Source organism: Nerophis lumbriciformis, linkage group LG21 (genome assembly GCF_033978685.3).
Source record: "Nerophis lumbriciformis linkage group LG21, RoL_Nlum_v2.1, whole genome shotgun sequence".
Lineage (NCBI taxonomy): Eukaryota > Metazoa > Chordata > Actinopteri > Syngnathiformes > Syngnathidae > Nerophis > Nerophis lumbriciformis.
Window position 1 is genome coordinate 30,901,812 of NC_084568.2, and position 15,689 is coordinate 30,917,500.

The 15,689-nt window shown below is 40.5% G+C and overlaps 1 protein-coding gene across 1 annotated transcript in view; it reads right to left on the minus strand.

Moving 5' to 3' along the window:
* Nucleotides 1–13,076, minus strand: part of smap2 (small ArfGAP2) — a 59,330-nt gene extending 46,254 nt beyond the window's left edge. Inside the window, exon 1 of the mRNA XM_061982457.1 lies at nucleotides 12,692–13,076. Coding sequence (XP_061838441.1) covers nucleotides 12,692–12,797 — 106 coding nt within the window. The 5' untranslated portion in view covers nucleotides 12,798–13,076. The remainder of the gene's footprint in view (nucleotides 1–12,691) is intronic.
* Nucleotides 13,077–15,689: the final 2,613 nt, after the last annotated feature.

Here is a 15,689-nt window from a genome sequence, read left to right on the forward strand (position 1 = left end):
GTGGCCTTGCATGTCCCTTTGACCCATTAAATTGTTTTATGTGGCGGGTTGTATCATTTCATTGTGGCCTTCCGGGTATGGTACGTGCTCATCATTTTATGTGGCCTGCCACATCTTTTTCAAGTGGTCAGCTACATTTTTTATATGATCTGCCACATAATTTAATGTGGCCTGTCACTTCTTTTGTCATGTAGGTCTCCATACTTTTTCATGTGGTCATCCAACTCATTTTATGTGGTCCACCACTTCTTTTCACGTGGTCAGCCACAACTTTTTCATTTGGTCTTCCACCTCATTTGATGTGGTCCGCCACTTCTTTTTCATGTGGTCAGCCACATCCATTTTCAAATGGTCTGCCACATCACATCTTTTTCACATGGTCTGCCACTTTTTCATTTATCCAGCCACATTTTTTTCAAGTGACCCACCACATCTTTTTCATGTGGTCCGCCACATCTTTTTCATGTGGTCCGCCACATACTTTTCAAGTGGTCCGCCACATAATTTCAAGTGGCCAGCCACATATTTTTAAGTGGCCAGCCAAATATTTTTCATGTGCTCCGCCACATAATTTTATTTGATCTGCCACATCATTTAACGTGGTCCACCACTTCTTTTCATGTGGTCAGCCACATCTTTTTCATATGATCCACCACATATTTTTTAAGTGGTCCGCCACATAATTTAAAGTGGCCAGCCACATTTTTTTTAAGTGGCCAGCCACATCTTTTTTAAGTGGCCAGCCAAATATTTTTCATGTGCGCCGCCACATAATTTTATTTGGTCTGCCAGCTCATGTAATGTGGTCCACCACTTCTTTTCATGTGGTCAGCCACTTCTTTTTCACGTGGTCTGCCACCCATTTTTACATGGTCTGCCACTTTTTCATTTGGCCAGCCACATCTTTTTCAAGTGGCCAGCTACATCTTTTTCAAGTGGTCCGCCACATACTTTTCAAGTGGTCCGCCACATAATTTCAAGTGGCCAGCCACATATTTTTTAAGTGGCCAGCCAAATATTTTTCATGTGCTCCGCCACATAATTTTATTTGGTCTGCCACATCATTTAACGTGGTCCACCACTTCATTTCATGTGGTCAGCCATATCTTTTTCATGTGGTTCACCACGTATTTTTTAAGTGGTTTGCCACATAATTTCAAGTGGCCAGCCACATCTTTTTAAAGTGGCCAGCCACATCTTTTTTAAGTGGCCAGCCAAATATTTTTCATGTGCTCCGCCACATAATTTTATTTGGTCTGCCACCTCATTTAACGTGGTCCACCACTTCTTTTCATGTGGTCAGCCATATCTTTTTTATGTGGTCCACCACATATTTTTTAAGTGGTCTGCCACATAATTTCAAGTGGCCAGCCACATCTTTTTAAAGTGGCCAGCCACATCTTTTTTAAGTGGCCAGCCAAATATTTTTCATGTGCTCCGCCACATAATTTTATTTGTTCTGCTACCTCATTTAATGTGATCGGCCACATCTTTTTCATGTGGTCAGCCACTTCTTTTTCATGTGGTCTGCCACATCACATCTTTTTCAAGTGACCAGCCACATATTTTTCTTGTGGTACACCACATATTTTTCAAGTGGTCCGCCATATAATTTAAAGTGACCAGCCACATCTTTTTTAAGTGGCCAGCCAAATATTTTTCACGTTGTCCGCCACATCATTTTATTTGGCTTGCCACATCTTTTTTTTTAAAGTGGCCAGCCACATTTTTTATATGATCTGCCACATGATTTAATGTGGCCTGCCACTTCTTTTGTCATGTGGTCCGCCACTTCTTTTTCATTTACTCTGCCACATCACTTCTTTTGTCATGTGGTCTGCCACATCATTTTCAAATGGCCTACTATGTCTTTTTCATATGGTCAGCCACATTTTTTTATATGATGTGCCATGTAATTTAATTGTGGCCTACCACTTCTTTTGTCATGTGGTCAGCCACATCTTTTTCCCATGGTCTGCCACATTCTTTTTCATGTGGTCTGCCACATCAATTTTACATGTCCCTCTACATCATTCTGTGGCCTGTGACAAGCTGGAAATAATAAAGCAGCTTCGAGCTAAACTTGTTTTTTTCTTTCAATTTTGACAGAAAAATGCAAATGCACATGTTTTTAAATGAGGTGTTATGCTTTTGTGCTAACATGTTTTATTATACGTATTGTTTGACAATGGCGGTTATGGAAAACAATAACCTATTTTTTATTAACCGTCTGAATTGGGCTTATGCTGTCTTTAAACTGAAGTGGAGTGGTAATTGTTTTTTGGCGACAAATAGTGGTCACAATCGTTAATTACGCTCATGATGCAGTAAATCAAATGATGCGGACACGTTTGTTACTTTCCAATACTCTTCTGTCTTAATAAAGTATAATTATTTTATCCTACTTTATATTGTCAAATGTCATGTTTTAGACTGCAATATTGTTCAATTAAAGACACGTATTACGTATATGTAGCTTGTGTGCTATTGTGTGCTTAGCTGTTGTGCAGCTGCTCGCTCCTAGTAGCCTGTAGCCGAGCATGATTAGCTTTTGTAAATGACCTCATTAAAATACAGGAAAGGACCAACCTTGTGTCTGAAACTGCTTGTTTCAGAGATTTTAGATGCAAGCCCATACAGATACCTATTTTTTTTTCTGATATTGGATATCAGAATTAAATCGGGACACTCCGAGTTTTATCGTACGGTGAGACACATCTTTTTAAGCTCGCACACCAGTTACGGACGTTAACATATCGCTATGATGGCGACAGTTTGATCCTGGAACGGATCAAGACAGTCTGCTACTGGCTGGCGTTTTGATATCTGAGCAGCCCGAGTGTGGTGTGGGAGGTTTCATGCACATGCTATCACTCCCCTGCATGCATCTCCGGAAGTGTAAACCAAAAAGCAATCGATAAATGACAACATTAAAGCACTCAGGAGCCCGCTTGATGAGGCTCATGAAATATCGATGAGTTCGGCGACCCGTATGAGTCTGGTCGGCCAGGACAGCAGGTAAATAACGGCAGAGAAGAAACGTGCTTGCTCACATACCGTCACTCGTAATATTCCGGTCAGAGCTTCTTCCCTTCACTGGACGATTTACGGCCGAGGTGGAAGTGCTCCTAAGTAGCGAGCAGCAAGGATGCAAAAGAGCTATTTTGTTGTGTGCAAAAGTACTTGGACACCAATAAGTTTGTCAGGTTAGATCAAGGGTGTCCAAACGTATTCATATAATATTACACTCATTTGTCCTTCCTAGAGGAACACCTTTCTGGTGATATTCCGCCAAGAGGGGAACAAACATTGTGCTTCAACACATCAAACCTTGTCGGACGCCTGAAAGGCCAGCATTGCTATTAATTACCTCTAAAGGCTTGGTGGCCACATGCATGGAGAGCACCTTTTAGCTCTTATTTCCAAAATTGTGTACACTACTGAATTGGGGTCTTATGGCCGCTTATGTGGACACTTATACTGCCATCTGGTGGTGTCAGAAGAGTACCATATTTTTTGGACTATAAGTCGCAGTTTTTTTCATAGTTTGGCCGGGGGTGCGACTTATACTCAGGAGCGACTTATGTGTGAAATTATTAACACATTACCGTAAAATATCAAATAATATTTTTTAGCTCATTCACACAAGAGACTAGACGTATAAGATTTCATGGGATTTAGCAATTAGGAGTGACAGATTGTTTGGTACACGTATAGCATGTTCTATATGTTATAGTTATTTACTATAATATGTTACGTTAACATACCAGGCACGTTCTCAGTTGGTTATTTATGCCTCATATAACGTACACTTATTCAGCCTGTTGTTCACTATTCTTTATTTATTTTAAATTGCCTTTCAAATGTCTATTCTTGGTGTTGGGTTTTATCAAATAAATTATACTCCAGTGCGACTTATATATGTCTTTTTCCTTCTTTATTATGTATTTTCGGCCGGTGCGACTTATACTCCGGAGGGACTTATATTCCGAAAAATACGGTATAACATACAGAGGAATTTGGGGGAAAAAAGTGTAAAAATAAGAATTAGCATGTCACTTAGGGCTGGGCGATATGGCCTTTTTTTAATATCGCGATATTTTAAGGCCATATCGCGATACACGATATATATCTCGATATTTTACCTTAGCCTTGAATGAACACTTGATGCATATAATCACAGCAGTATGATGATTCTATGTGTCTACATTAAAACATTCTTCTTCATACTGCATTAATATATGCTACTTTTAAACTTTTATGCAGAGAACGAAATCACAACTAAAAAAATCACTATTTTTTTTATACGGTGTTGATCTGGAAATGTTTGCCTCGGCATTTTGATGGTGTGGGCGTGTGGCACCGAATGGAGATGTTGACGCGCAGAATTTCAAACACTTTTCATTCTCTAGCAGGGGACTTTTCAAATGATGCTACATATTAGCAGTAATGCTACTTTTTATAGCAACACTTTTGCTCCACACTTGACAAATTACGGTTGTCTGTTCGACATATTCCCACTTGAAGCCAAACTACCGCCAGACGATGGACCCCCTGCTGTTTTTTGGGGGAATTAATTAATTCTTCCTTCATTCGTATTACCACTCGCACGCAATGTTCCCTCTAATTGTTCATGTGTCTGAGCAAACACAAAAACTCCCTGAGCATCACACGTGGCAATACCAGCAGCACACCTGTCTCAAACCAATCTTTTATAATAACACTCAAATGAGAGGACTCATTTTAATGAGATTATTTTGTAATATTAGTGATTTGGCCCACTTGTAATGAAAATAAAATAAATCTTGTTTTTCATAAGCTATGGATTAGTATTGTACAATATGTCTGGGTGGGGGTCCTGCTTTGGAAATCATTTGTACCCCTTTTAGAGATCACATTTAGTTGCCCTTAAACATCCTCATGTTGCACAATGAAATGTAAGCATAGGATGAAGTGTGCATTCCTGTAACTTTCTCTAGTAACAGCATTCCATGGTTAATATCAATAAGATAACATTAATAATAAATGACAGTAGATTAAGCACACGTATGACTGAGGAGTCATAGTGTAACTTTGTGTGGTGTTTGAGTTGTCCGACTTTTTGTGTGGCCATAAACGCACCAGTGGCTTAGTGCTATGCGTGTTGGTGACAGATGACAAGTTGGTTTTGGTCTGGTTTGTACGCCAGAAAATGACTCGTTTTTCGAGATAGAAGTTTTTGACTCATGTTTTTGGTGTGGTTATGGCCGAATATAAACAGTTTTGCTCAATAAAGTGATCGATATAATTCCTGTCCTCGAAGCATCTTGATAGACGTTACAATAATTGAACGGTGTTCAATTGAACGGTGTTGACGAACACCGTTAGGGCCGCATGTTGTCACTGTCACTCAGAGTTGCATTGCAAAATTACCGTATTTTTTGGACTATAAGTCGCAGTTTTTTTCATAGTTTGGCCGGGCTCCAGTGCGACTTATATATGTTTTTTTCCTTTTTCCATCCATCCATCCATCCATCTTCTTCCGCTTATCCGAGGTCGGGTCGCGGGGACAGCAGCCTAAGCAGGGAAGCCCAGACTTCCCTCTCCCCAGCCACTTTGTCCAGCTCTTCCTGTGGGACCCCGAGGCGTTCCCAGGCCAGCCGAGAGACATAGTCTTCCCAACGTGTCCTGGGTCTTCCCCGCGGCCTCCTACCAGTCGGACGTGCCCTAAACACCTCCCTAGGGAGGCGTTCGGGTGGCATCCTAACCAGATGCCCGAACCACCTCATCTGGCTCCTCTCGATGTGGAGGAGCAGCGGCTTTACTTTGAGCTCCCCCCGGATGGCAGAGCTTCTCACCCTATCTCTAAGGGAGAGCCCCGCCACCCGGCGGAGGAAACTCATTTCGGCCGCTTGTACCCGTGATCTTGTCCTTTCGGTCATAACCCAAAGCTCATGACCATAGGTGAGGATGGGAACGTAGATCGACCGGTAAATTGAGAGCTTTGCCTTCCGGCTCAGCTCCTTCTTCACCACAACGGATCGATACAGCGTCCGCATTACTGAAGATGCTGCACCGATCCGCCTGTCGATCTCACGATCCACTCTTCCCTCACTCGTGAACAAGACTCCGAGGTACTTGAACTCCTCCACTTGGGGCAAGAGCTCCTCCCCAACCCGGAGATGGCACTCCACCCTTTTCCGGGCGAGAACCATGGACTCGGACTTGGAGGTGCTGATTCTCATCCCAGTCGCTTCACACTCAGCTGCGAACCGATCCAGTGAGAGCTGAAGATCCTGGCCAGATGAAGCCATCAGGACCACATCATCTGCAAAAAGCAGAGACCTAATCCTGCAGCCACCAAACCAGATCCCCTCAACGCCTTGACTGCGCCTTCCTTTTTTATTATGCATTTTCGGCAGGTGCGACTTATACTCCGAAAAATACGGTACACAGAATAAATGTGTTTATTTTGTTTAGAATTCAGATGGGATTTGATTTGGTGCGTGGCATATATTTGCTGTGCGCAGAAGACGCTTGAGCAGTGCGCAATTGCGCAGGCGCGCATCTTAGAGGGAACGTTGCTCGCACGGCTGCGCTAGCATCACAGCTAACGTTAGCCATGCTGCTAACTCTCTGCTCCGCGAGGGCGTATACGTATGTGACGTATGACGTGACAGTATGTGACGTGTGTAAGAAGGCGCGCTTGCTGATTGTGAGAAGGAGACACAGGAAAGAGTGAGAAGAGCCTGTAGTGTAATGCCAGCAGCTAAAAGCAACTGCGTGAGAACGTATACTCCAATATCACGATATAGTCATTTTCTATATCGCACAGAGACAGCTGACATTTTTACCGGTAACTTTTAATTCACATGGCCGTCTTAACGGTTAGGACACAGACCTGTGGATGTGTTGAATGTGTGCTGGAAAATGCGGAACGGAAATTAGGGAGCAGCAGAAAAGTGGAATGTATTATTTAAATCGGTGCGTTGGAAAACACGGACCGTAATTTTTTTTTAAACTGGATCTGGATCGGCATTTTCCCATGCCTTGCCGATACGCATTTTTTGGCAAATATCGGCGGCCGATCCGATCCAAATATCGGATCGGGACAACCCTAGCGTGGACAGCACCTTTTAGCTCTTATTTCTAAAATTGTGTACACTACTGAATTGGGGTCTTATGGCCGCTTATGTGGACACTTATACTGCCATCTGGTGGTGTCATAAGAGTATAACATACAGTGGAATTTGGGAAAAAAAGTGTAAAAATAAGAATTAGCATGTCACTAAACATTAAGTACACGTTTGTGTACTTATGGACTAAGTACATCATATCAAAAGATGATTCTTAGTTTTTATTCTAATTAGGGTCCAAATAGCAAAGAGAAATAAAAAAAGCATGTAAACAAACAGCTTGGGCCTTAAGAGGGTAACTTAAAGAAGCACACAAACTACATTTAAAAAATGTTGACATCAAAAATAGTGCCTTCTAGCGTACATTTACGCTTTTATTGTGCTTTTTGGACACCCTTGGGTTAGATCACTGGTTGTCAATTATTTCCTCTTAGTCCCTCCCCTGTCAATGTTTATGTGTTAAACTCTTGTGTCAAGATAGTTTTTTTTACCAACACTAATCTTTGCCAACAATAAAGATGCTATTACGTCGTTGCCTCTCACGCCCCCCTTTCACCAACTATTTAAGAAGCACGGCATTAAACGGGCTGTTTGGAACTTGCTCACAGTTACATTTTTATAGGGGACAGCATTTTCCCAGCTACCGAATCGGTGTAATTGATTGTGAAGCGTTGGATTGTCTGAGGGACATACGTATTTTCACACACACCCTGAAGTAAATGTTTTTGTTTTTTTATCTCTGTTTGTCAATATAGTTCTTTACCAACACTAACAAAGCTATTACACCACTGCCTCTCACGCCCCCCTTCTAAGGGACATACGTTTTGTCACACCCCCTAGTAGTAAATGTTTTTTTTTTTTTTTATCTATGTGTGTCAATATAGCTCTTTACCAACAACTATACACCACTGCCTCTAAAGCCCCCTTTCTAAGGGACATACGTATTTTCACGCCCCCCCCCACCCGAAGTAAAATATTTGTTTTTTATCTCTGTGTGTCAATATAGTTATTTACCAACACTGAAGATGCTATTACACCACTGCCTCTCACGCCCCCCCCCCCCCCAAGCAAATATGTAGTTATTTATCCACCTGTATGTGCCAAGGTATTACTCTCACTATTAGACAAGCACTGGTTTAGATGTACGACAAGGTTGAGGTCAGGGCTCGGGCATTCTCCCACACTAAGCTCATCCAAGCATGCCTTTCTCCAAAGTTCACAGATGAGCTCCTTTTGAGGAACCTCACGGTCCCAACTTCTTTCCAGTTGGCTTCCCTTTTTAAGAGTCCCAAACAAGTGTGGTAAAACCGGTTGGGCAAAACCCCCAGGACTCTCAGGACAACCATGCAGAGCCAGCATGGCTGCCGGAGTAAACAAACATGAAATATCTGCAACACAACTCCTAATAGAGGATGCATTCAAAAGCATGCACTATGCTTTTGTAACCTATTTTAATGGGCTTGCCTCTTTGTGATGTTAAGTTCCTGTTATAAGCTGTTATACAGTATAATAATAATAATAATAATAATAATAGATTTTATTTGTAAAAAGCACTAAACATTGAGTAAACCTCAAAGTTCTACAGTGTATTAAAACAAATAAAAATAAAAAGATAATAAAAATAAAAAATAGAACAGCCTAATAGCTACAACTAGTATGCATATATCTCAGTAGTTCTTAACCTGGGTTCGATCGAACCCCAGGGGTTCGGTGAGTCGGCCTCAGGGGTTCGGCGGAGGTCAAAACACACCCGACTCATCGTGTAAATACAAACTTCTCCCTATCGGCGTATTACGGATACGGCAACAGCCGACTGATTTGCAGGTGTGTAATTTGTTGTGAGTTTAAGCACAGTGTTGGTTTTGTTGTTTGAACAAGGTGATGTTCATGCACGGTTCATTTTATGCACCAGTAAAAAAAACATGGTAACACTTTAGTATGGGGAACATATTCACCATTAATTAGTTGCTTATTAACATGCAAATTAGTAACATATTGGCTCTTAACTAGTCATTATTAAGTACTTATTCATGCCTTATTCGGTATGGCCTTATTTTAACCCTAACCCTCTAACCCTGACCCTAACCCTAACCAAATAACTCTAAATTAAGTCTTTATTACTTAGAATATGTTCCCGTAGTGTCCAAATAACTCTAAATTAAGTATTTGTTACTTAGAATGTGTTCCCCATACTAAAGTGTTACCAAAAACATGTAACTTTGTCTTGAATTTGAAAAAAAATATATATATATATTTTTCACTAAAGAAGGGTTCGGTGAATGCGCATATGAAACTGCTGGGGTTCGGTACCTCCAACAAGGTTAAGAACCATTGATATATCTAAAAAAAGGCTTTTTTAAAAGCATCCACAGTCTGTGGTGCCCTCAGGTGGTCAGGGAGAGCGTTCCACAGACTGGGAACGGCGGAGCAGAAATCCCGGTCTTCCATAGTTCGAAGCTTTGTCCTCGGAGGTTGGAGGAGGTTAGCCTGTACGGAGCGGAGGTGTCGTGTGGAGGATTTGGGGGTGAGTAGTTCTTTGAGGTAGAGGGGGGCATTTCCATGGAGGCACTGGTGGGTTAGTAGGGAGACTTTGTATTCAATCCTGAGTGGAACAGGAAGCCAGTGAAGGGATTTGAGAATTGGTGTGATATGGTCATATTTCCGCACTCTCGTCAGGGTCCTAGCAGCACTATTTTGTATGCATTGCAGCTTCTGGATGTTCTTGCTGGGGATCCCGACAAGAAGTGTGTTGCAGTAGTCTAAAGCAGTGTTTTTCAACCTTTTTTGAGCTTAGGCACACTTTTTGCGTTGAAAAAATGCGAAGGCACACCACCAGCAGAAATCATTAAACAATGAAACTCAGTTGACAGTAAAAAGTCGTTGTCGCAATTGTTGGATATGAATTCAAACGATAACCAAGCATGCGTCAATATAGCTCTTGTCTCAAAGTAGGTGTACTCTCACCACCTGTCACATCACACCCTGACTTATTTGGAGTTTTTTGCTGTTTTCCTGTGTGTAGTGTTTTAGTTCTTGTCTTGCGCTCCTATTTTGGTGGCTTTTTCTCTTTTTTTTGGTATTTTCCTGTAGCAGTTTCATGTCTTCCTTTGAGCGATATTACCTGCATCTACTTTGTTTTTATCCTTCTTCGTGGGGACATTGTCGGTTGTCATGTCATGTTCGGATGTACATTGTGGACGCCATCTTTTTTCTCCACAGTAAGTCTTTGCTGTCGTCCAGCATTCTGTTTTTGTTTACTCTGTAGCCAGTTCAGTTTTAGTTTCGTTCTGCATAGCCTTCCCTAAGCTTCAATGCCTTTTCTTAGGGGCACTCACCTTTTGTTTATTTTGGTTTAAGCATTAGACACCCTTTTACCTGCACACTGCCTCCCGCTGTTTCCGACATCTACAAAGCAATTAGCTTCCTGCTGCCACCTACTGATGTGGAAGAGTATTACACGGTTACTCTGCCGAGCTCTAGACAGCACCGACACTCAACAACAACACATCATTTGCAGACTAGAATTACTGGTTTGCAAAAAATATTTTTAACCCAAATAGGTGAAATTTCATAATCTCCTACGGCACACCAGACTGTATCTCATGGTACACTAGTGTGCCGCGGCACAGTGGTTGAAAAACCCTGGTCTAAAGCAGGGGTGTCAAACTCAAATAGAGTGGGACAAAATTTAAAACTGAACAAAGCCGTGGGCCAAGGTTGAACAAATTAACCTTTTAATAGGGACCCAAACAAGTTTTGCATTGAATATTGAACAAGCAAGGCTTATATAACTTTATAGTGACATGCAAAATTGAGTTTCAAATAATAATAATAATAATTAAAAAAATATCAATGGCATATCAAATAAAATTTAAATAAAAATGTAATGCTTCTTTTCTATTTGCAGCCTTCTGAGGTAAATATCAAAGTGTACAGCTCCACTAATGGACATTGGAGTGTTACATTCAAAGGCAAAATTAAAGTATTGTTGGAAACATAATTTTATATGGGACTTTATTGTATTATATGTATAGTACATGTTCCAAAAAGAAAAAAGCATAAAACACAGTATATTTAAATATACTAAATGTAAAAAAGGGAATAAATATTAAAAATAATCTAGTTTGGTTAAGCCATCATGAGCGCAACACAAGGTTGTAAAAGTTTCAACTACAATTCTAAATAAGATGTCAAAAGCAAAATGAAATCAAATACAGCTTAAAGATTGATCAATACCTATTTAAATTTAGTAATACATAAATATGATGATTTATCAAAATATAAAAGAAATATACCTGAACAGAACGCTCATGACGGTTACACCAAAAAGTAACTCTATGAATCGCGTTTTTCCAAGTTTTTTGGGGCATTTTTATGCTATTTCCAAGCATCTCCTTTTTATTATCGTTGATTTTAAATGGTCAAACGAATGCATATTATATATGCACGCCCTAGTAAACAAAACAAAAAAGTCATATTTATTTTGATAGTTAAATTTTGAAGTACATTTGTGCAGGTGGGTGCGAATGTACCCATTACCAGAGCTGTACACCAAAATAAACTTTTTCCACAAGCTTCAAGCCTTGAAGTAGCAAGAGAAAGTGCATGAATAAAACGTTAATTATTGCTCAGTTTGCTACACTGATTTGCTTTAACACTGAATATGGAACAAGCAACGCTTATATAACTTAATAGTGCAAAATCAACTTTCAAAAAACAAACGAAAAAACATCAATGGTATATTAAACCAAATTTAAATAAAAAATGTAATGCCTCTTTTCTATTTGCAGCCTTCTGACGTAAATATCAACATTAACTTGGTGGGCGGGGGCGGGGTTTGGTGGTAGCGGGGGTGTATATTGTAGCGTCCCGGAAGAGTTAGTGCTGCAAAGGGTTCTGGGTATTTGTTCTGTTGTGTTTATGTTGTGTTACGGTGGGGATGTTCTCCCGAAATGTGTTTGTCATTCTTGTTTGGTGTGGGTTCACAGGGTGGCGCATATTTGTAACAGTGTTAAAGTTGTTTATACGGCCACCCTCAGTGTGACCTGTATGGTTGTTGACCAAGTATGAATGGCATTCACTTGTGTGTGTGTAAAAGCCGCATATATGTGACTGGGCCGGCACGCGGATTGTATGGAGGAAAAGCGGACGTGACGACATGTTGTAGAGGACGTTGAAGGCAGTGCGTTTAAGACACAACCCCAATATTGTTGTCCGGGGGGAAATCGGGAGAATGGTTGCCCAGGGAGATTTTCGGGAGGGGCACTGAAATTCGGGAGTTTCGGTGAATGCGGTGTTACAGCGGCACCGCCGCTGTATAATACCGGCAGGTCAGCTCTAATGTTAATTTGATATTGCCTCAAGGGCCAAATGAAATTACACAGCGGGCCAACTTTGGCTCGCGGGCCAGAGTTTGACACCCATGGTCTAAAGTATATGCCTTCTGCTCTTAGCGCCTTCAAAATAAGAGCTCAAGGCATAGACTGTATAACAGCTTATAACAGGAACTTAACATCACAAAGAGGCAAGCCCATAAAAATAGGTTACACTTTTTATCTTTTTTTTTTGGGACCCACCTTTTGACTCGCAGTCCGCACAGAATTTGTTCTCCTCCAGCGCCAGCAAAGAGTTGAGCACCGGCTGATATCTGTCGACGTCTTTCACAGATTTGCCCGTCATCATTGCGCAATAGTTGACCTCGCCTTCAGTCCTGTATCACTGTCCTGTTTTACTACTACTATGATACTACTGCACAGTCCCAGTATTCTCAGATCGCAATGACTGGAAGCGGTGCTTCTTCCTCCTTTCCTCCTCCTCCTCCTCCTCCTCTCGTCAAGCCACGGCGGGATGGTGACGATCCTTGCCTTGAGAAGCCAAACAGCATGCGGCTTAGTGGAGGTGCGTTTAAATGTGCGCACTTAAAATAAAAAGGAAGGGGGAAAAAAACAAGTCCGCCCTCTCTAACACTCTCATACATTCGAAATACGCACTCGATCCGCCCGCAAGACACTCTTATTCCAACGCTGCTCTTCCCTGCCTCAACATAATAAATAATTCAGCTTCTTTCCTGCGGGCTACGTTACCTACACTGCCACCCTGTGGTCGTTTCAAGTAGGACAGGCTTTTGGTGCTTCCTGTGTCTTCAGCCCGACCGCTAGGGGGCAGTGTGCGGCAGTCAATAGACGGGTTCGACCAAGTTCTTTTATTTGTATTTTTATGAATGCACATTTTGTCATATTGAAAAAAGAATGAAATAAAATAAGTTTATTTCGGTCATATAATCCACCGTCAACCATTTTGTGTGATCAGTTTAACAGTACAGATTATACATATTTAACAATCATACACATTGCCTTCCGCCCGAATGCAGCTGAGATAGGCTCCAGCACACCCCGCGACCCCAAAAGGGACAAGCGGTAGAAAATGGATGGATGGATGGACACGTTTAGACACAAAAAGAATGACCGAAAAAGGAATAGACTGAAGCCAAAGCTTATCACAAAACCTATCACAAAAAAAACTAAACCTACAAAAAACCTACCTCACAAAAACTTATCACAAAGCCTATCCTATACATTCACTGAAAATTAGATTGCCTGGAACATCAAAGTTAAAAAAAATCAATGGGATTAATTGTAATTGTTACTATATTTTATAATTTTCAATTATTTCACCTTTCAAGGTTTTCTTCAACCTTAACAAAGTCTTCAACTCATCACTGAGCTTGTTCCACCATTTAACTAAACTGAAATACATTCGTATTTTATAAGGATGTCCGATAATGGCTTTTTTGCCGATATCCCGATATGGTCCAACTCTTAATTACCGATTCCGATATCAACCGATACCGATATATACAGTCGTGGAATTAACACATTATTATGCCTAATTTTGTTGTGATGCCCCGCTGGATGCATTAAACAATGTAACTTTACCATGAATTGACTTAAACAAGTTGAAAAACTTATTCGGGTGTTACCATTTAGTGCTCAATTGTACGGAATATGTACTGTACTGTGCAATCTACTAATACAAGTTTCAATCAATCAATCAAAAACAAGGTTTTCCAAAATAAGAGAACAACTTCAACTCCAGTAATGAAAAAAAAAGTGCCAACATGGCACTGCCATATTTATTATTGAAGTCACAAAGTGCATTATTTTTTTTAACATGCCTCAAAACAGCAGCTTGGAATTTGGGACATGCTCTCCCTGAGATAATCCTGATACCCACTACAACTATGGGAAATACTATACTTTGACTTTCACAAAGTGCATTTTTTTTTTTTTTTTTTTAAACATGCCTCAAAACAACAGCTACAAAAAAAATGAAGGCACACAGCTTCAGTCCAGAGTATACTAGAGCATACTTGCCAACCTTGAGACGTCCGTGGGCGGGGTTTGGAGGGGCGGGGTTTGGTGTTAGCATGGGTGTATATTGTAGCGTCCCGGAAGAGTTAGTGCTGCAAGGGGTTCTGGGTATTTGTTCTGTTGTGTTACGGTGCGGATGTTCTCCCGAAATGTGTTTGTCATTCTTGTTTGGTGTGGGTTCACAGTGTGGCGCATATTTGTAACAGTGTTAAAGTTGTTTATACGGCCACCGTCAGTGTGACCTGTATGGCTGTTGACCAAGTATGCATTGCATTAACTTATGTGTATGTAAAAGCCGCATACATTATGTGACTGGGCCGGCAAGCTGTTTGTATGGAGGAAAAGCGGACGTGACAACAGGTTGTAGAGAACACTGAAGGCAGTGCCTTTAAGGTACGCCCCCAATAATGTTGTCCGGGTGGAAATCGGTAGAAATTCAGGAAATTCGGGAGATTTTTGGGAGGGGCACTGAAATTCGGGAGTCTCCCGGGACAATTGGGAGGTTGAAACCGATACCGATAATTTCCGATATTACATTTTAAAGCATTTATCGGCCGATACGGACATCTCTAGATAATAGTAATTGTTACTATATTTTATCATTTTCAATTATTTCACTTTCAAGGTTTTCTTGAACCTTAACAAAGAACTACATGTCTTCAACTCATCACTGAGCTTGTTCCACCATTTAACTCCTAAAACTGAAATACATTTGTATTTTATATTCCTTCTTACTTTACCTATTTCAAAAATCAATAAATGATAAATTATAGTTTTCTCCTCTTAATTTAAATAACCTAAGAATACAAGCTGGAAGGCTGTTGTTCTTTACTCGAAACATAATTTCCATTGTTTTTAAAAACACAATATCTGAAAATTTTAACACATTAGAACTTTTAAATAATGGATTGGTATGTTCATAGTAGCACACTTAAATAATAATCAATAACACATTTGGTTTTTGATGTTCCCTTGTCCCAGTTGTTATTGACTTAACTTTCATTTGTTTTGTACTTACCATACGATTTTTGAGTTAAAACAAATTGTTTTTATGTTCTAAACTTAATCACGAGTTGGAAAATGCAATCAAACTGTTGTCTTTTAGGTAAATTTAATATTCATAAATCCAGAGTATTAGCATGCAAACTAAATATTTTTTGTTTTATTTTGAGTTTAAAAAAATGTCCAACTCACTAATAATAAC